The following is a 23544-nucleotide window of genomic DNA, read 5'->3' on the forward strand; positions in this document are numbered from 1 at the left end:
TGATTTTATGCGATTATACGTCCACACATAAAATGACCTGTAAAAAAAAAGTGATACCACAATTTGAGTCCACTACCTACCTAGCAGTGATCTAGAGGGTCCATACTAACTACCTATGGTGTCAAACCTTGTATGTAGTGGGGGATGAACGAAGTCATTTTTTTGAGGTTGCTGCTCCTGTACTACAGAATCTTTTAGGCTTTAAACCGCGAAAGTCTTGACACCCGAAAGTAGAACACTGACTCTGAATTTGAAAGTTGATTAAGTAAAGTTTCCGAAGAAAAATTGGTTTGTGCCAAGCTCGTTAATGTAACTTAATGTGCTCTACATGTATGGTGGTGGCTGGTGTTTTGGGTGACGAATTCGGCAGGCATTGGCAGGTGGGGTGTGTATACTGTGTAAGCTTAAATTGCTGACTACAGTATTTTAAAAAGACCTTTTGCAATGGCTGACCGATCACGTAAATAGAACTAGGTCATTTTTCCAGCAATTTGTTCTTTGTCTTTGTAGTAATTATCTAATTGTCTAGTACAAGGAACTTATAATATATAGGCAGGGGCGGCGCCAGGGTATTTTGATAGGGGGGGCAAAACAAATTATGAAATTTGTTATGCTGCGCGACAGCGCTGGCCGTCGCGCTTGCGCGACGCAGGGGGGTGTCTGAGGGGGGGGATGTGCCCCCCTCAGAATTTGGAAAAAATTCAAAATGTAAGCACAAATGAAGCCATTTGATGCGCCATTTTCACCCTTTTTATGGTTATTTATTTATTTTCCAACCGCATATTTGTATGGATTTCATTCAAGGGCCCGACTTTCAGCCCGCTGGTTTTAGGCATGGTAAATCAATTAGTAAATCCAGCACCTTTTGGCAACAAAATAAGTTCATGGTACAAATGTGCACGAAGTGAAAGATGGTGGAAATGTTAAATGAAGTTCGCGCAAAGCGCGAAAAAATTGCCACTTTTTAGGCTAAAATGGACAAATATGAGGTTACTTTGGTCAGAAACCCACATACAGTCAGTTGCATTGTATATGATATGCGGTTTTTTTTTTTTTATAAATTGGCACGATAAAATGATATGTGTCTTGAGGTTGGAAATATTTCAAACTGAAAGCCGCGTAATCAGGAGCGAGGGCGGGAGGTAGTCGCCCCTATGATGAACTAAAAGCGAAAAGGTCCACTTTGCAGCGGAAAAACGAAGTTTTTATGCTTTTTCAGTTAGAAAAGGACAAAATTTGCCCATTCGAGAGTGTTGGGAGAAAAGGCAAGAGAGGCCATGTGACTTTTATGGGGGAAAATTTGCCGAAAAAGGGCCCAAAATATAAAAACCAACAACTATAAAACCGCGTTAGGTCAGCATTCCACAAGGGGTAAGATGGAGTTTCCTCCTTCTAACCATGGCCAGGGAGGGGAATGGCTCCTTTTCTTCTTCTTCCTCCTCTCTTTCTCTCCCCTCCCTCTCCTTCTTCTCTTTCTCTTTTTCCTTCCTTTTACCTCTTTTTTTTTAATTCATAGGGGGGGGCAATTGCCCCCCTTGCCCCCCCTGTGGCGCCGCCCCTGTATATAGGTATGCTAGGCTAGGTGAATTCAAATTTGCCATCAAATGGCATCATTTTATATATCAAATTAAAGCCCTTGAGTAAACTAAGCCAAAACTGAAAACCTTTTTTTCATAGCACTTTCCGTAGCAAAGTTACATCTTGTCAAAGATTGACTTTCATCAAAAAGATTCAGCTAGCAAAATTCCCCAAAGCGGCATTTCGGGGTGTTTCTAGATCTTAGTCTCATGGCGATAGCAGCTTTTTTTAATGTAACTGCTATCAAAATCCCTCTAAAATTCCATGTGCGACTTGATTATCACCATAAAAAATCATATATTTGGGTCATGTGAAGTATAGAAAGCATATTTATGTAGGTTTCCTTCACCGACCTATTCTCGAAAAAAATTCAAATTTCTATGTAAATATGCATTGTGTTGGGGCCCTGATCTTGGCGAATTCGCTGACTAGTAAATGTGTTAACTAAGGTTTACCTAGGTTACCTATAATATATGATGTCCTCATTCACAAACTGATACTATCTGTCCATCGTATAACTTATAAGACTGTTACCGCACGGTAGCTGGTTGAAGGAATATTACACAGTCAAGAATAGGCTCCATCATTTTTTTGTTCTGATCCCTCCCAGTCTCCCAAAACATCAAAACATCAAAAGCGTTGCACATTTACTTACTTAAGACTGTCCTTTTTCATATAATGCAGACAAAGCAGGGCCAAGCTACCTAGAAATGGTCAAATTTTGGCAAGAAATATCTCTGTGTAATCCTATGTAAGTCCCATATCACATCGTTATCGGCGATCGTGATTTTTTTTTCTGAAGTTTGGCTGGTATCATTAAAACGTCAACAAATTTCAAAACACAGAAAGTAGTAAACTTAATGGCCAGCGGTCCGAATTTTGAGCCATACAAGTTTACGTGGTGAACTAGTAATTGTCCCCATTCTTCTTCTTCTTCAAAATACTTTCCAACGTCTTGTGCGGAACCAAGCGAAAAGGCAGACATAGACCTTAAGGTACTAATTTCGAGGAGCATAACAAACACCAAATTGGTGTCGTATGACCTTTGACATGCATGCATTCTTTTGTCGAGAGTTGACATGGTCTTTCAATTCGTGCCGAGTGTCCTTGGCAGACTTGACTATGCTTCAGTGGTCATGAAAGGATTCAATAGATAACCTCTGCCCCACTAATCCCCAGCTATTGTCTGAAACTGCACCTCGGAAGATGTATGGTAAGAACTCAGTCCTCAAATGATAGTCATATAACGACCAAAAGATAAATGACTGACTATCATTGAGTGAGTTCCGCAGTCTAGCGAAAAGGGTGTGAGTGCGCAAATAGGCGCTTTTTAGTCTCTGGTCTGTATGTCTTCTTCGTTGAAGAAGACTGTGATGTTTTGTTTAAAGTGCTTGTTATCTTCGATGGTCTGGATATTAGCTGGTAAATTGTTCCAGTCCTATATTGTGCGGGGCACAAATGAGTTTTTGAATGCTTATCCTTATGTACGAGCTGATAGTTGGATGTACGAGCTGTTGGATGATTTTCTAGTCTGGCGTTTAGCCGGGCGCAGGTAGTCTGACACCGGAAGGGCCAGGTGACCCGCTAAGGCTTTGTGAAGTGTATTGACCCGAGAAACTTTCCTTCTGGTTGATAACATTTCCCATTTAAGTTCCCTTATGAGTCCTGATGCACTAGTATTTCTATCATCACCTGTCACCATGCAAGCAGCCCTCCTGTATATTTTGCCTATCTCATGAATGTGATTTTTGGTGTATGGGTCCCATACGCTTGAGCAATGGTCTAACAAGTGTGAGATAAGCAGCTGCTTTTGTATCTTTGGTGCATGAGTGGAGATTTCTTTTGATGAAACCAATAATTTTATTTGCGGATGAGGTGATTTTTACTATGTGTAAGTTCCATTTAAGGTTGTGAGAGATTTCAACGCCAAGGTACGAATGATATGATGTTCCTTGCAGGATTGTACCCCCTAGACTATAACTGGAGACAATGGGTGTTTTTGAGCTGGAAACTCTGAGGACAAAGCATTTCTGCGGATTGAATCGCTTTTCCCATTCAGATAGTTTGTTTAAGTTGTCCTGTAGTCTGGTGGCGTCCTTGGTCGAAGTAATATTGGAGTACAAAACACAGTCGTCCGCAAAATGCGCAAATAAACGCACAGTTGAAATGATATTGTCTGGTAGGTTGTTGATGTAAATTAAAAATAAAAGTGGTCCGAGCACTGTACCCTGTGGAACTTCTGATTGAACCTTAACCCATTGAGAATGTTCACCCCCCACTACGACTCGTTGATGCCTGTCCTGAAGAAAAGTTGGAATCCGTCTATTTGTGTTGCCAGTTATGGATCTGGATCTGGATGCTGTACTCCGATTAAGCAGGACTGGCCTACATCTCATCATTATGCCATGAGGCTGTAATTTAAGTAGAACGCCTTCGAAAAGTCCATTATTATCATGTCAGTCCTTTGTCAAAAGAAAGGAAAAGGTCGTGCATGGTTTGTATAAGTTGTGAGTCACAGGAATGGCCTCGTCTGAATCCATGTTGAAATTTGGCGAGTATGTTGTAAGTGCCCATTTATTATAGAGTGTTTCATTATTTGTGAGTGAAGTACATGTTCTAAGATTTTACAGCACACTGATGTGAGGGAGACTGGTCTGTAGTTCTCCGCTCAGGGAGATATTGGCATTACACCAATCAGGACGTTCACCAGTATCAAGTGATGCTTGAAAAATCTTAGAAAGTATGGGCAGTGGGCACCAGTTCATGAGCAGCTTTAAGAATTCTGGGGGATATGCCATCAGCCCCTGCGGCTTTGTTTGGATTTAAATCTTTCAGAAGCTTCTCAATCCCTGGCGTAAGGATAGGATAGTAATGTTTTCGATGGGTGTGTTGAATTTTGAGTGAGATTAGGTATAGAATGAATGTCCTCCTGTGTGAAAACTGAGCAAAATTGATTATTTAAGATGTCAGCCTTTTGTTTATTGGCTGACACTAAAGCACCATGATCTTTCAATGCAGAAATACCAGTGGAGTCCTTAGAGATGTTTTTAATGAAGGACCAGAATTGCTTTTTTGAATCAAGACAAACATCTCTCACATATTTTCTAATGAGAATTTGGTCTCTTTGTGTGTGTCTTCTCTTATTGATGTGCCTTGTTGTATGCTCATTGTTTACGTCTTTGCATGCGTTTTATCTTGGGACTTATCCAAGGAGTTTTGTTTTGCTTGCTCAAGACCTTGGATGGGATGAATTTATCCATGGTGGCATTCAGATGTGATTTAAATTCTGACCACATGTCTTCAACAGAATCATTTCCGCTTCTACGAGACTTACTGCAAAACTCATTGCTAAACCTGTTATAGCTCAGCTTTAATACTGGGCATGTCAGCCTTAATATTCGCTGTCGTAGTGCACGTTAGTAACCATTGGTTACTGCTCCAAGCCTTGGCCCATACACCTGTTCCAAATTTTGATATGCCATAGGCTTTGTGTTGTGATCATTTCGATCAGTGGTTCGTAACAAAGAAAGCGTGATCCAGTTGGCCTAGCAACGGTCATATTGTCACGGACCAGGGGTTTTGGAAAATGAATAAAAGTCCGACTTATGACGAAGAGGGACAATTCCCTGGCCGTGGGTAGCGTGGCCTAAAGGAACAGAAACAAAAGGTGAAGTGGCGGGAAAATTTGGATATTATTGAGCAAAGCGAAACACAATAAAGTTCTATTAAAGACAATAAAATATAGCATATCAAACAAAAATATTTAATTATCAAGTTCATTTTTTCTCATATATTGCACATAATTAATATTTTTATTTCATGATTTTTATTTTTTTTTGATTTGCAAATGTTTTATATAAGCGAACTTTTAACATTTAGACATTTAGAAAACAAAGACATAATGTTGGCATCAAATATATTTTAAAAAGGAAATGGGCCAAAAATACTAATGAACCCCGACTTGACCAAAGAAAGCAAAACTAACTAAATAAATCCTAAATTAATTACTAACTTAATCTACTGACGGAAACCTAACCTACAAGCTTCAACATTAATTTAAATAAAGCACAGGCCTTTGCACATTAATATTTCACAATTAAGTAATCACAAAACCATAACAAAGCAATAAATGGGCGGGGTTCTATCTACAAATCCAAAGCCCCCCAAATTTGCAACTGAACTAATTTTTGTGCAGGCACAATCCATGTCGGAAGAAAGCAGGCGGGGCTCTTTTTATACAGATAGGCGCCCAGCCACCAGTATCTACCGAGCGTGCAAACAAATAAACAAAAGCTGAATCAGCAACAAAAGCTGAAAAGCTAAATACACATTCAGCGTATTTTACTGAACAAAATTCAGCATGTACTGAAAATTTCAGTGTGCATCACTGAACAAAATTCAGCATGTGTCGCTGAATTATTCAGCGTATAAATTCAGCATAAATGCACCGAACATTTTTTTTATCGAGACACAAAATAATAAAGGCCTAAAATGTGATTATGAAAATCATCACCAAGTCCAATTTCCTACAAGTGTAGGCTTAAAGGACAAGGTGATATATAATAAAGGCCTAAATTGATAATAAAAACCAAGACCAAGTCCGATTTCCTACAAGTGTAGGCTTAAAGGACAAGGTAATAAATAAAAACACGACAAGGGATGGGTTTTGTGAAAAGGAAGCGGTGACGTTCAAATTACCTGAAAGGGAAGGTAAAAACGTCAACTTCCAAAAAATGCATTCAGCAAAACAAATAAAATTTGGAATTACCAGCAAGCTTAACGTGCAAAACAAGTCTGAAAGGGGATCACCCGGAGTTCAAGACTCCTTTTTAAAGGTGATGCACAAAACTTTTCATGCAGAAATTGCAGCCAACCAAATTTTTATATAAATGAATTATGAAAAAAAAAAAAATATATAGGCCTAATTAATTTTCGTAATTAACGAAAAGATTTTTGCAACTAAATTTCATGTCTCGAGAAAACAAAATTGCATACCAAAATATCTCCAAACATCCATTTCAAAATCAGTATCAAACATATCCAAAACTTCTACTTCAAATCATCAGAAAACAATTTTTGCAAAGGCCTGAAATTACTGCCAAAGTATTCTACACTAATTAAATTCCGTCATCCTAAAATTACTTACAACTAACCTAAGAAAAAGATTAAATAAATACCCCAAATTATTTTTATGCAATCTCCGGTCAAGGAAGGGTTTACAGTATAAAAATTAGCTTTGTTTTAGGATGCCAACATTAATCACATTCATCAGCTTTCATACATCCATTTACACACAAAAATCCTGCAGGAAAAAATTTGGCCTCACACTCCCATGTATATCCATCTCGTTCAGTCATCAGCTCACATACTCCCCAACTAAAAAGAAACATGCATCAAACTCCTAAACAAAATAATCCTTTCAAAATCAATACACAGGCAAACAAAAGAGACAATACAGAAAATGCAAGATGCACCAATCACAGAGTGAGAGAAGCATTGAAGTGAATCAAGAGTGAATACAAAAGTAAAACAGGTGTTAAACAAAAAGATGAAATTGAAAGGAGCTGAAAGGTAAAAGGTCAGAAAGTTTCAGAAAAAGACAGAGGGCAGCATAACAAATCAGTAGAAGTAAAAGCAGAGGGTGATGGCACATCCAACATTAAAAAAATACAATTTTATAAAATTAATCCAATTATCTATTTACGACAATATTATAACGTTCACTACGACAGCGAATATACTATAGATAGGCTTTATGTGGTTTCTGCTTGTTACGTTTGGGAGAGGTGTGAGGTATTAATGATCAACATAGCGATCCCATCATGCTCACTCATTCCGGGAATTATGTTGGACTTCTCAACAAACGTAGCGTTGGTGGTGAGGAACAAATCCAATATGTTGTTTTTACGGTTGGGTTCCGTCACCATTTGTTCAAGATTGAAATCATTAGCAAGATCTATCATCTGGTGGCAGATGTTTTGACTGGGGAACCTTGACACACAGATTGAGAATTCCACTGTATGTCACCCAGGTTGAAGTCCCCCCTAACCAAATATGATCATTTTTTGATCTTTTGATTTTGGCCAGGGAATCATACAACAAATTAAGATAATTGAGATCTTTTTTTATCAGGTGGTCTGTAAAAGGATCCTATTAACAAGTTCTTACAACCAGCAAGTTGGACCTGAATCCAAACTACCTCGCAAGCAGTATCAAGATCGATCCTATGAGCACTGATAAGGTCATTTTTAAGAACAATAATAACTCCTCTGTAGGAATCTTCCCTGTCCTTTCTGAAAGCCGTGTAACCTGCAGGCATGAGTTCCTCGCTTTTCACAGAGGGGTTGATCCATGTCTCACTACCAATGATGATATCAGGTTTATGACTGTCCAAACAAACAGCAAAATCTGCCACTTTGTTTTTAAGACTGCCAAAATTAATCACCAACACTTTCAAATGTCTTTTAACCTTTGATTGGGGTTTCTAAGCTAACTATGGAAGCTAGTTCACCACGTAAACTTGTATGGCTCAAAATTCGGACTGCTCGCCATAAAGTTTGTACTGAAGTCTGAATTCCATATTTTGAAATCGGTTGACGTTTTAATGATCCCTGATTCCCGGTTTATTATTTTAACTATGTCACATGTATGGCGCTTGTGGGAACTAGCCAAACTTTCCGGGCCGATCGCGATGTGATGTGAGATTTGCATTGCACTATGTGTGGCTCACGCATGCTGTGTGGTAAAGCGAGTCTATCTCGCTAAAGCGAGTCTATCTCGCAACTACAAAATAATGGTTGTTTTTTTACTCTGTTCAAAATGTGACATGTACACCAAATACAGCACCCAAAATGGTCTACTATTAGCGGACCTCAACTCCGAAACAGTTTAGTCATAGTTAAAAATGCGATCCCCAACCCTTTGCTTACCTTTGGACGAATTTGTAGCAGTCTCCGTGTCAAAGAATGCCCGGTACAAACATAAAAATGGCCACATTGCTTCAGTCCCGTTAATGAACATTTCTTCCGCACTCCAATGGTTCCAACTGGGTTCCAACATGGGCGTCACAATGATAGTCTCCTACACAACCAGATTGTGTCAGTTTGATGCTCGTCAATCCTAACAAACCCGTAATGTGGCATACACTATATACAGTCTGGCATGAGACTAATTTTATACACATGCATGCCGATGATGTATCAGCCAATCGTAAACCTTGTTCATGTCCGTTTAGCTACTCTGCTCATGCCGATCAGCGGCAAGCGACATGAAAGTATGAAACCAGTATTATTTATAGCAGCCATTTTGCCATGTGCGTTCTGCTCGTGAGAAATATTACCTTTTGTTGACGTTTATCAAACAAAATTTTCGATTATTCTTAATTTATGGGTCATATGATTTCAATTTTTTATTAAAGTTACATGTTGTTTTGAGAATAACACGGGAAGATTTGAGTTTTATTTCAACTGGTGGTGTAGGTGGTGAGTGAATTCGTGATGAGGTTTTCTTGTTTCAACGATCCGATAGTAGGATACGAGACGTAGGCTAAAAAAGGTCTTACGCATGCGCGGTGGTGTTCTAGAAACGCTGAATTCGCTGGTATCGTTTCAGGCTGTCTTGGTACGAGTAGCATTGCACAGTGACAGTGATAAAATTTGGCAAAATCTGTCCTTTCTAGGAAAGCTAACAAAAATTTTGTGTGCGTATTTTCTGCGTAATATGATAAAAGACAGTCTTTAAGTAATTATGTGCAACGCTTTTGGTGTTTTGGGAGACTGAGGGATCCCAACTGATCCTATTCTTGACTGTGTAATATTCCTTCAACAATTCCCTGTACAGTAACGTTGTTAGGAGACGACCTATAAGTTCCTTGTACTACCCTGTAGCATAGATGTACCTTGTTGATCAAAAAATCTATCCTCAATCCAGGCCACTGATAACTGACGATGGATATGAGGATAGAACGTGGATCTATCTCAAAACGCGTCAGAATCAGTAAAGCAGTGGAAATTCGGAAGTAAGTAACGCCGATCATGACGGGGTATAGCACCCGAAAAAGTGGATCAAATGACACATCGGCGAATTGTTAGCATGGTTAGCCTCTTAAAAATGAGCAAACTTTGCTCTGAAGTCATCACAATAAATTTCGATAACATTAAACTTCACAAAAAATTGTTTTAATACATTTGAAAATTGGCGACGATTGGGTGACTGAAGTAGCTATAGTCTATAGGGCAGAAAACTGCACAAATCGGCCAGAAAACATGAGAAAAAAGAAGAAATCGACCCATTGTCATGATTGTTATAACGGCTACAAATGAGACCCATTTAGTGAGGCTAGAAATGACCCACTTTCATAGTTGCATCAGGAGTTTCATTGACAAAAAACGAACCATATATAGTAATATCATAAAAAATGACCCATTGTTATAGTGAGAGGTTGAATATGCTATGAGCTGTGCAGTAAACAGTATCAAATGGACTTGCAGTGAATCTACTTTTACATTTCAGAACATGCTTACAAATTTATGGACCTAACTTTTGGATAATACCAAACAAAATAGAAATAATATTAAAGAAAATTGATCCCTAACTTTTAAGAGCACCAACCAGATGGTTCATGATTCAACTCAGTTCAGTCACTTTTGCTACACAAAGACTTGAACGTAGCCCAAGCTGTTTTAGGACTACTTTACAATTGGCCATATCTTCACTTGTAGTTGTAGACCACCAATTTTATTGAGACAATGCTAATGTAGTGCATTGTAGCTTAAGAAATAACCTTGAGGACCAAGTAAAATCAAAAACAGTAAAATTAAAAACAATCTGTAAGTGACATTTTTACCTAATACCTTTTTCTAAATTGTATAAACTTTTTGTTACAATACAAACTGTATTTGCTACATCAAGTTTAAGACTCAATCTCATTTAATGCAATATTTAAAAATACAAAATTTTGTTTTGCAACCAACAGCATATGTGATTACTAGTTATTTTGCTTGTGCCCATTTCTCCCTTGGCTACATATGTTCACCCTATTATCTTTTCTTATTTATTTCTTTTGTTCAATTTGAATTATTCCTAACCACTGTTCCATGTATTGTTATAAAAATAAATGATCCTAGATATTTAATGTCCAGTACTTTTTTTATGAATCCTCATGCCAACACTAACAACATGATTAGATCTCATAATAAGCTCATAGTACCAGTAACCAATTAAATGTTTAATTATGCATACTGTTGTGAGCATTATTGATTAACTCCCCTACTGTTCATTATTCCAGAAAATATTCCTATTACAAAATAAAGGAAAGGGATATTTTAAAGTAGAACATGGTCCGACTTCATCCCTGTTTAAATAAAAGGAGACGGCTAATTGCATACAATTGCTCAGTGCTTGATTGTAAAATCAATAAAATTCATTAAGCATTCAAAATGTCACGTATGTGGTGTTGGAACTTGTCAGTGGGTTTATTAAATAGCCTGGGCATAAATGAAGAACAAGGATTAGGACTACACTTGATCAAGGCATCAGGGGTAGCACTAGGTTTTAAAACCAGGGGTTCTCAGAACCCCTGAACCCCCTGAAAGTGTTAAAAATATGCGCTCAAATCCTAAAACGAGGGGTTCTCTAATCTGTCAAGTATTGAATGTACCATTTTATATGTATCAGTATCAGATTTTGTGATTTTGGCTATAATGATGTGTTACCGGTACCATTGGTATAATAGTTGTTTAGCCCAGCAAAAACGTGATCTCGCTTTTCACGGCACGATTCTCGCCTGTAACCAGCTATCTCGCTTTTTTTTTTTTTTTTCTAGAAGTTTACTTACTATAAAAGTGTTGCTTTATGCCATAAAAGTTCGCCGAATTCCACAAAATGCAGTTCAACTTCGGCAAAGTGCAGAATTCAACACCATTGGCACCACATGGAAGCAATGCTTTACTCAATAAAAAATGACATTTCATTGCAAATGAGTTCAAGTTTAGGCCAAATATTATGATATTTATTGGATTACTGGAGTATTATGACTATAAAACATAATTCAAGGGCAAATTTTTGTCATTTTTTTCTTCTACGGCCGATCATTGTGTCGTATTTCACTGATGGCATATCTCTACACACCACCCACAAAGCATTTCTTTCCGATCCCTAGAATTAGAAATTACCAACTCACGTACGTGTGTCATCATTCAGTACTGCAATAATTCATCAGCAGTGATTCAAGACAATATCGCAATCTGTGTAATTATGCCGGTGGTGTGTATTTTATTTCTATTTTTAAATTATGTTACAGTGCTACGGCGACTTCAATTCAACATTTATGTTACATTGCATTTTATGTTACATAATTTCTGGACGGGCCGTAAATATTGGAGATCGAAGCTTTTATTTTTCTTTCACATGTTTTCATTTTTCTGCGCGCATGAAAACCCCTGAACTGATATGCAAAAATGAATATATGCGCCCAAACTTAAAAATATGCGCTGTACGCGCAGAAACGCAGGTTAGCGCGACCCCTGCAAGGCATGTTGATCATTAAGTGGTACCAATACCCACAAATAGAAAGTAATTGTGGTTGAGAAACAGATGGCAAAATCTTTTGAAGTAGATTACAATTTCTGAAATACTTTTAAAAATGGCTCTTGTTATTCTTTGAAAAAAAAGAGAGATAAAATTCCACTTGAAACAGCTTAAAAGGGCATTTCGTGATCCACAGCATCATCCCCCACTTTTCTCAAAAAAGTTGAGATTTTTTATAACACTGAAAACCTCTGGCACATAATGTTTATAAAAAATATTGTGTAATTTAAATTATGTTCTGGTACACCAGAATGAAATAACCACAGTGGCCTATGGAGCAGTGGAATTCACATAATCATGCATAACTTGCAAAGGCAAAATCAACTGAAATTTTGTGAATACGCTTTTTTTATGGATATCTACTGAAAAATGTAATAAAATGAGGATGCTAGGATCATGAAATACCTCTTTAAAATGAGTGTACATGATGTATATAGGTAAATGTGCAAATTGTATATTATCTCCTCTTTATTTACATCTATTTATACTTGTGTTATGTTGTGTTTATCAAAATATGAAGACCTCCTGCTGTACTATAGTACTGTATGCACAAAGCAGTTACTAATTAGGTATTCATCTTTTAGATTCCGTTTCACCTGCTTGTGATTTGGGCCATAATATCTTAGACAATGCTTGGAGTCTAAAAAAAGTAGATAATTAATATGTTTGGGTCTGTGCAGGTTGCGAAATCTGTAAGGTACTCACCCAGACTCATGTAAAGAACATAGTTGATTATGGCTGTAAGTTATATGTGCTAGCATAAGACGCATGCATGTTCTAGCATCCATGATGCCTGCAGCGCATGGGGGCAAAGTTATGCTGGCTGGCTGGCTTTTACAGAAAACATTTTATTGTCGGGTTATAAAGGGTGTAAAATGTTTGAATAATGTTCTAAAAACATTTTTTGAAATCTAGAAGCACAAATTTGTAACAATGTTATTTAAGAGTTGATTTTGTTGTTGTTTTAGTTGGGGCCAATGGAAGTATGGTTTGAAAATGGCTTTGGAATTATTCTTTTGTCATGTATGCAAAAATATAGTACACTGCACCAGGCCTAGTAGAGATTCACTGATTTGACAAGGGCACTCAATTTCAAGGCCAGTGAGCAAAGGGCACAAAGGCCACTATACCAAAGAATACTTTAAAATTGATGGGCACAAAGGCCAAGTCTAAGGGCACTACAGGCCATGGCCTTGGTGGTCTCCCAGAAATCTTTTGGATATATATGCTCTAAAACTGTTGTTGTCTTATTGTTCTTTCTCACTCTTGCACAGTGGTGTCTAATTCTTTCTTCGGTTCGGAAATTTGCCTTCTTTCATCTTCTTGGTCAATTAGTGAGGACCTAGTCAACTGTTCATGCAGTAGTCAAGACCCACCACAATTGGGTGTTTTACAATTTCCTATAGGTACAGTGGACTAATTAAATTTTCCGAAAGCAAAATTGTTTTATAGTAAGACCAAAATTTGGGTCTTTAGGTGCCACAATTTTCCACTTGATCGGGAATATTTTGCATGTTAGCCTTCATTTGGGTACTTGATTACTTCATGGTGCAGTAGCTTATCTGATATCAATTTTATCCAAATTCATGCCTTTCCCTCTTGTGCTCTTTCCCTTTGTATTGTTTCACACTACTTTAATTGTATGTGTACTTATTTTAGGGAGAACAGTCCTCACAGCAACATAAATATTGTCAATATCACATTACAAAATATACAGATTTGAGAATGGTTCTAGTCTGCCAATTATTTTTATAAATTAATATTTCGGCATCCAAAACTGGTCTTACTATTCAAACTAAACAAAAAAATGTGGCTTGATTTACACTGGTTTTGCATGTTATTTTCTTGATTGGTTTTCATGATTTTATCTTGAAATCATGAAACTGGAGGCTTGTTGTTGCCCTAGCAGAAATTCTATACAGCAAGAAGTGTATCAAAAGTGTATCAAAGTGTATTAAAACTGTATCAAACAGCAATTTGATACAGTTTTGATATACAAAGGGTGTATTGAAAATGTATCAACTGAAAATATAGGGTATCAAAACTGTATCAAATACCACCTAACTGTATCAAAAATGTATCAAAAGTGTATCGAATTTGAAGTTAGTTAATTTTGGCCATGCTTGTGGTGTATCAAAAGTGTATCAAATTGGACTTTGCAGTTTTTTAGTGTATGTAAAGTGTATCAAAATGAACTAAGTGTATCAAAAAGTGTATCAAAAAAACTATCAAAAGTGTATCAAAAAAACTGTATCAAAAGTGTATCAGAAAACTATATCAAAAGTGTATCAAACAGCATGTATCAAAAATAGGGCGGTCCCGCTGGCCAGCATTAGAATTGGAACGCTGATTTGATACAGTAACATATTCGATACACTTTTGATATAAATTATGTATGAAATGTGTATGAAATGAAAGGATAAAAATTTCAATGCTAATTTGATACAGTTTAAATTGGAACCCTGATTTGATACAGTTACATATTTGATACACTTTTGATATAATTGTGTATCAAATATGTATGAAATGAAATGATACATTTCATTTGATACTTTTTTGATACCTGGTACATTATCTTGGCATTTGATACGCTTTTGATATGTATAAAATGTGTATGTAATGTTAATTTGATACAGTTTTGATACATAAAAGTGTATGAAATGAGGGTTCCAATTCAAATACTTTTTATTTCATACATTTTTCATACGTATCAAAAGTGGTGTATCAAAAGTATATCAAATTTCAGCCAGGGTGTAGATTGCTTCTTGTTACTTTTTGCTTTGAGCAGAAATTGCCTTCTATTTTACTTTTTAGGTTATTTTGTTGAAAAAATACCTCTGTAAATTGTACGTAAGTTATCAGTATCCCTGCTGAATTGCAAATGGTTATAAATTTTGTATTGATGGAAAACTATTTCTATTGGCGACAGCTCTGTATGAAGCAGTGCTTGAAAAAAGTAGTTGCAGCTACAATTTTATGCAAGTATATGGTGCAGTTTGGAAGAAAATGTTGATATGATGTGAACAAAATTTCCTATGTTGTTTTTGTTGAAATGATCTAGAAGGAATCTCTGAATGTAATAATGTGCATTTTGCAGAAATGTGAGATCTCTCTTCAGTGCGATAATTTCTGATTATGTTTGGTTTATTAACCCTAACACCCAAAAATCTTACAAAATCTTACGATGAAAAATTCTGCGCATGCATGAATCCCAGTGTCTGCGATGACGCAATCACCCTAAGTGTTATGCAATAACCCGTGTAGCTACCGGTCCGTGATCGTGTGGTTGGCATGCGGGGGGTCAAAGGTTCGAATCCGGGGGTGCCAAGTCAAAAATTCATCTTCTCATTGACTTTTTTGGATCTTCTTTGACTTCCGATCCCAAAAAGCAGGGTCCAGTGTTAGGGTTAACCTCCTTGTCGCCACACTTTTGCTTTCAAAATTATGAGTATGAAGTTTTCATGTATCAGTTTGATTTATTTAGCTGGCTCCCTTTTCTCTATTGTTTTCTTGTTATCTGAATAAATTAGGTACTTGCAGCTAAATACTAAATCTGGTATGGGGTATGTATACAGTAGCATGGCCAGGATTTTGGTGTGGGGGCAAAGCCAAATTTTCATCACCATTTGTCAATTTGTGTCCCATTTTTAGTCATTTTAAGGACACTTTACTCTTTGCTGTTCCATTTTATCCCTGACAAATTCTGTGCACGCCCCTGCCCCCTGGCTATGGACTGTGTGATATTACAAGAACCAAGGTTAATTTTTACAAATGTGTTAATTTTCATGTGCACAATTTTGTGTGGGATATAGGCAGAGAAAATGTTTCCCAATGCTGACTTGTTTGATAGACAATCAGCATTGACATTCAAAACACCCAAAGTCCTCAAAAAGATGGCGACTCCAATTGGTTCACAGGCCATGCCAGCACCAAAACATTTCTCAGCATGGGTAAGGAGTTTTACTTTTGCTGTACCATTGTAAAAATGTATTCTTGCTTCTTATGAAATTTTCACAATCATAAGGTGTTTAAATGGCATTAAATTCTTGTAATGTGATAATGCTCTTGACAACTGAAGTAGGCATTTGACAGTATCTTAACAAAGATTTAATTTTGCATTGCCACTTTTTTGTTGTTCTTGATTCTTTCAGCAAATGCAACATGTAGTTGTCCAGGTACAACAACAGGCACAACAGTCGCCACCACGGCCGTGACACAGGACGTGACAGTAGTAACTGTATATGGAACCACTGAAAACCCAATGACAACTGTGTGTGACTGCTCAGGGACTACACAAGATGCAACAACTGGGCAAGGTACGTTTAAAAGGAAGCAATTAAGAACTGAATTATAGGTATGAGATCTAAAAAAGTTGTAGGTTAGCAACATCATTTTACATGAATCTTCTGCTCCGCCTCCAGGTTATCATCTTTGTACACTTTTGGCATCCAGAGGGTTTCAAAACAATATAAAGTGGTTAATGAGTAATGAGATAAAAGCATATTTTGTATTGATCAAAATTTTAACAGGGTGCATACTGGAGCAATGTTGGTTTCAAGATTACTTTAAGGGATCTAAAATGAACCTTTATTGTGTTTCGACAGTATTTTTTGTGGGACATGAGAGCACCTCGGACCTATCGAATTGCATTCTGAATCTGAAGCATGTCTTTCTGATATCAAATAATTTTCATTTTTGAAAATCACAATATAATACAAATTTTATGACAAGTTATAAAAATTTGATATTTTTCAAATTTTTGATATATAACAGTCCTCGAAGTAAATTATATAAATCTAATGATATACTCTGAAAGTGTATGTAGCAGGAGGAAAAGCCGACGGTCAATTGAAAATTTTGACCTTTCATATTGAAGATATGGATTTTTTCCCAAAAAGACCTAATTTTTTTGGTGTTTTGGGAAAAAAATCCATATCTTCAATACTTAAAGGTCAAAATTTTCAATTGATCGTCGGCTTTTCATCCCACCTACATACACTTTAAGTATAAATCATCAGATTTATAAAGTTTACTTCAAGTACTGTTAAATATCAAAAATATCAATTTTAATGATTTGCCATAAAATGTGTATTAAATTGTAATTTCAAAAATCAAAATTATTTGATATCAGAATGACATTCTTCGTATTCAGAATGCAATTCGATATGTCTGATGTGCTCTGATGTCCCAAAATAAATACTGTCTAAACGTTCATACCCCAGCCCTTAACATTCTCTCAGAAGTTGAACAAGGTATATGCTGGAGAATTAGTGACTCATAGAAGGTAGTGGTGTCTCAAAGACCTTGCTGAGCTGGCCTTAGGGCACCTGTGTTACCACATGACAGATGTACCGCCCAAGTCAAATTCCCCCTCCCCCCAACGCTGTCATCAGAGTGAGTTGCACTCACGTGTTGTCTCCCTTGATGATATTGCTGTCTCCCTTGATGATATTGCTCTTTCTTGATCCCCATGCCTTGTATGATACTACCACTGTCTTCTTTCATTGAAATACAATGCACCTGTTTGGTGACATATAGCTCTTAACTTTTGTTTTGTACATTTTGTACAGATAGCTAATCTGAGTGATGGCTGCGATGAACTTCTTAACAGGAGCTTGAATTGAGTTACTCTTGTAAATATGTAAATACATTTACCAAATATTAATCCACTATTGATCTTACCATCACAGACCCAGGTACTACAGCCTTTTCAATTACTGGCACAGCGACTGCAGGTACTACAAATTTGACAACCGCAGGAGCTTCTGCAACTGGTTTTGCAACTACTGCAGACCCGGGTGCAGCTAATGGTGTTGCAACTATGAAAGATCCAGGTGCAACTTCTGATGTTGCAACTACTGGTGTTGCAACTACTGTAGATCCAGGTGCAACTACATATGTTGCAACTACTGGTGATACTGCGACCCCAGGTGCAACTTCTGGTGTTGCATCTACTGTGAACAAAGGTGTAATGATGTTAGCTACCACAGGAGCCGTGGGTTCAACAGATTCTGCAACTGTAGCAGCTATTGGTACTTCAGAGTTAGCTTCAACTGTGGGTGCAGGTACCCCTGATGTAGACATTACAACAGGCTCACTAACAACAGTAAGATCAGTAACAATACCTAGAACAGCAACTGCTAATTCAGGACAAAATGCAAGTGTAGCAACTGAAACAGGACATGCAACAACAAACTCTGTGACAACTGATGGATCTGTAACAGCATCTGGTGCAATAAGTACTGATTCTGCTACTGCACCAGTTATTATAAATGCATCAAGTTCTATAGAAATACATCATGGATCTATTGGAACTACAGGAGATTCTGGAACGACAACAGGTGATGGAGCAACAGCATCAGTACCTACAGCAGTAGAGGATGTCACTACTGGGACTGATACTACACCATCTATTGGAACTACATCAGCTGTTGGAATAACAGGAGGTACTGGAATTGCAGCAGGTTCTGAAACTACAGTATTAGTAACAACAGCAGCAAGGGATGTTGCTACCGGACCTACAGCAGCTTTTGGAACTACAGCAGGAGCTGGAGCCACAGCAACTACAGGTGGTACTGAGAATATAGCAACTATAGCTGGAACTCTACCAACTACAGCAGGAGCTCCAACAGCTACAGCAGGTGATGTGACTACATCAAGTGGTGTAACTCAGTCAGGAAGTACAGCAGGTATCAATCTGAAGATAGCATGCATGACATACCTTGATGTTACACGGATACCCATTCATCCATCCATTCTTTTGTTTTATCACACTTATAAAACATCATTGGTCATGCATATCCTGCATCATCTTTACTATCCTCACTAATATTACTGATATTAATATATTACTAATATTAATATATTTGTGTTCAGTCGGCATGTCCTTTGTTAACAAGACATGATATACGACAGTCTAATACTTCACACTTAAAACAAATATTTTATCGTTTATTCTCAGTTTGACTGACAAATATAACAAAAATTGTATTTCACTGATTATTTTTGAGCTTTGAAAGCAAAATATGAATACACATGGTGATATTATTTTCATATAGTTTTGTTTGATTACAAATTACCAGTATACTGTGTGAGATATTTCCGTCTCAACCTAAAAAGGAAATTCCGTCATGAAATGTCACCAGCTTCCCTACTTCAACTTGTAAATACACATATAATTGCACATTTTTGATGAATTATTTTCTCTTCTGTCACCTGCAATTTTCAATGAGTGAATACTATTACATTGGAATTGGGTAAAGATCTTTTTCAAATGAATTTTGATATTGCATTCTGCTACCAGATTGAATTAAAAAGACCTGTATGTTCTCAATTTGTTCAACTCTACATTTGCCGTTGTTGCAGTAAAGTGAAGTTGTGACTCATTTCAACCAGGAGTGGAGACATGATACATGCTCCTTATTCCCTATATATCTAATAACTTTCTTGTATTTCAGATATCATTGTGCTTTCTCTCTTACTTTCTACATGTTTCCATCCTTGATGAAGGTTGCCATTTCATATGTGACACGATCTGATCCATGGGGGCCAAAGGGGGCAAATTTGAAATTGAGATAAAGGCAAAAATATGGAGTAAAAAATAAGAAAATACATAAGAAAATAGACATCACAAAACTTAAGAACCAAATGTGCTAGACCTTTGGTAGTGTCAGTATATGATAGCACAATCTTTGTATAATGTAATAATCATATAGGAACTAAATTTTTGAAAATGCCACCTTTGGCCCCCATGGACCAGATCATGACAAATATTCATCATGATTGTATTATGTAGTTCTCCTATAGATTCTGGTTGCCTGATTAGTATGATTGGAGCAAATGACAGCTTACCAAATTTACAATTACACCATCCATATTAAGGTTGCCCTGAATGCTGCAAAATACTATAGGCAACACATAGGGCACTTCCAACCAATTTCCCATCAGGACATTATGGTTAATCAGGCCATATGGTCAAAGAGTGACCACCAGAAATTTGGCCAAAAATACCATGGAATGTGTGCAACTAGAAGGTTCTGGGGCTATTTATATAGCGCTGGTCTAATGTTCCTGCAGCAGTTATATTCACACAGAGAGACGACATTGGGTCGCATTGGTCATCCACCCATGCCATAACTGACAACCAGCAACCTTGCCCTGCCCTACAGAGCCGCCTGGGGCCCCTCAATATGCCTACCGCATGCAACTCTCTCTTTTTTGCCCCTTGCCACACTCTCGAGGCATGCACACCAACCACCTTCATTTTCAGCATGTTCATTTAAAAGCCAGGCAGTATTGTCCTTTTTAGACACAATTGTCATGTTTGCATTCAAGAAATCAGCTGCAGGAGTTTCCAAAGCATCATCACAAGCTATAGACAAATTTCTTAACCAGAATCTATGGATGACTTCTATAAAACAAATATCAACTGTGTATATTTATGTGATAGTAAAATGCACCATCCCTCATTTGAGAGATAGATTGTTCCATTACGTCGGGATAATGCAAGAGTGCAGTAACACCTCACTTCACCTTGCCACATTCAAGAAACTTTTTTGTCCATGTGTTTATTGTGCATGCAGCGCCCCCTTGAGTTGTCATGTAGTAAGTACAATGGGTTGTTTCATAAAACCACATCCTCTTTACTTGAGGAAGACTTTGGAATTTTAAAAAGTTTCATCAGTGGAAATGGCATTGGCATGGAAGATTTTCTGAATACAATTTCTGAAAATAGGGGCCAAATATGCAAGATCCAGCTGGATTTCAGCATTGCAGATTTTTAAGCGGGAATGTAATATAAAAAAGTAGATACCGTATTTCGTCAAATAGTCGCCCCCCCTCAAATAAACGCCCCCACCACTTTTTTCAACCAAGATGTTTCAAAAATTCCGATATTTCCATGCTATCTTGTGTAGTAAGCTTACCAAGTTGCACACATGGTTGATAATAGCGTCAATAATTGCAAAAATAACCCGGAAGTGAACCAAAAGTCAGTGTCAAAAGGTCATAGTTCGTCATTTTAGCGTGACTTTTAAGCTTACCTAATGATTTTAACGGGAATTGTCGCGCTAAAAATGACCTCTAATAAACGCCCCCCTTTGGGAAAATGTAACGCCCCCGGGGGCGTTTATTTGACGAAATACGGTATGCAAAAAAAAAAAATCCAGCTGGGTTGATTGTATAGAGCAGGTGTTCTCAATTATATTTGCTCACAGTTCACAGGTGTTTGAGGGCCAAATACACCTTGCTTTGCTGTTAAACTACATTTCTGAGCTGGTCAAGGGTCAACCGTATTCGGCCCTTGGGCCGCCTTTTGAGAACACCTGGTAGAGTCTATTTGGAATTGAAATACATCATACCAGTGTCATCTTCCACAGACGGGTGTGGATTTTAAAAGGAGGAGTCCATTGAAATTTTAAACATTAAACTTGCATTGTGATGACCATTTGCCATTTGCCTTGTGAAATGGAACAATCCATCTTTTGTCAAAGGTTGGTGTATTTTTAAGCCTACTGTCACATTCATTAGCAGTTAATATTTGTATAACACACCTCATTACATATTGTGAATGTCATTTTTTAATATAGTGTATCAACCAAAGACTTAGTATTTATCAGCAATCTAACCACATAATACAATTTTACAACATGTTCTGAATCTACAGCAGGAATGGGATCCACAGCAGGTACAGGAACTGAAATTACAGTAATTGTAACAGCTACAGCAGATGCTGTCACAACAGAAAGTGCTGTGACTACAGCAGCGGGAGTAGCAACCACAGAAGGAACTGGATCTACAGCAGGTACAGAAGATGGAATTACAGTAACTGTTACAGCAGATGCTGTGACAACAGAAAATGCTGTGACTACAGCAGCGGGAGTAGCAACCACAGCAGGTACAGAAGATGGAATTACAGTAACTGTTACAGCAGATGCTGTGACAACAGAAAATGTTGTAACTACAGCAGCGGGAGTAGCAACCACAGCAGGTACAGAAGATGGAATTACAGTAACTGTTACAGCAGATGCTGTGACAACAGAAAATGCTGTGACTACAGCAGCAGCAGTAGCAACCACAGAAGGAACTGGATCTACAGCAGGTACAGGAGATGGAATTACAGCAACTATAACAGCTACAGCAGATGCTGTCACAACTACTGGTGCAACTCAATCAGCAAGCACAGCAGGTATCAATCGGAAGATAACATACATGAATACCTTGATGTTGCACGGATACCCACCCATTCATCCAATACATTGTTTCATTCACTCATCAATAATACATCATTCATCATGCACATCCTACATCTTCACCATCCTCACTAATGTTACTTTGTGATATCATTTTTAGTTTTATTTCATGCCCTTTGTTAACATATTGTTTAGTTCAGTTTTCCTGCCCTTTATTGAAAATACATGCCAGTGTAACACATTTACACCTGTTTGAAGAAAGGTTTTATTGTTTTTGATTAATTTGACTGACAAACATAACAAAAATTTCATTTCAAATTTTCTTTTACGATATATTTGTTTAATTACAAAAAACCACTGTACCGTGTGAGATATTTCTTTCTCGGTTTGCAATTTCTCATATGCAATTTTCTCATGAAATATTGTCTTTTCTGCTACCAGCAATTCACAAAATTGAATACTACTACATGTACATTGAAATTTGTCTATAGATCTAAATACAAAGTTTGATGTTATGTCGTTGATAATGATTGCTATAATTTTGTACATTGTGAGATTTTATCAGACTTATAAAAAATAAATTTGAATTAGAAAGTGGTATTCGGTTTCAGTTTCTATTAGAAATAAACGCATGATACAAATGTGATTTTTAGATGTAAAATGTTTTTCCTGCCATTTGTCATTTTCAAAGAGTGATTACTACAACATAATTTGTCTAAAATATATATCTTGGAATTGATTTTGGTATTATATTCTGCAGCCAGATTTAACAGACATGTATGTTCTCAATATGCATAACCCTACACTTGCAGTTGTTGCAACTTGTGACTCATTTCAACTTTGAATGGCGACATTGTATACTATTCTCATATGTCTACTAACATGTATTTCAAATATCATGGTGCTTTCTATGTAGCTTCCATATGTTACCATCCTTGATCCCCCTTATGGAGGAAAGTTGCTGTTTCATATTCATCATTGTTTACCTGTTCCACAGCTCATTGTTGCTTCTCATGTGTCTACTTGTATTTCAGATATCATGGTGCTTTCTCCCTTTAGTTTCCATTTAATGTTCCCATCCTTGATCCCCTTATAGAGGACAGTTGCTGTTTCATATTCATCATTGTTTACCTGTTCCACAGCTCATTGTTGCTTCTCATGTGTCTACTTGTATTTCAGATATCATGGT

At 37.2% G+C, this 23544-nt stretch overlaps 1 protein-coding gene across 1 annotated transcript in view; it reads left to right on the plus strand.

The window, feature by feature from the left end:
• The window catches only part of LOC140158568 (uncharacterized), a 93348-nt gene that overhangs the window by 14816 nt on the left and 54988 nt on the right, over positions 1–23544 (plus strand). The window contains exon 3 of the mRNA XM_072181708.1: positions 16317–16481. Coding sequence (XP_072037809.1) covers positions 16317–16481 — 165 coding nt within the window. The remainder of the gene's footprint in view (positions 1–16316; positions 16482–23544) is intronic.

This window comes from Amphiura filiformis, chromosome 1 (assembly GCF_039555335.1).
Source record: "Amphiura filiformis chromosome 1, Afil_fr2py, whole genome shotgun sequence".
Taxonomy (NCBI): Eukaryota; Metazoa; Echinodermata; class Ophiuroidea; order Amphilepidida; family Amphiuridae; genus Amphiura; species Amphiura filiformis.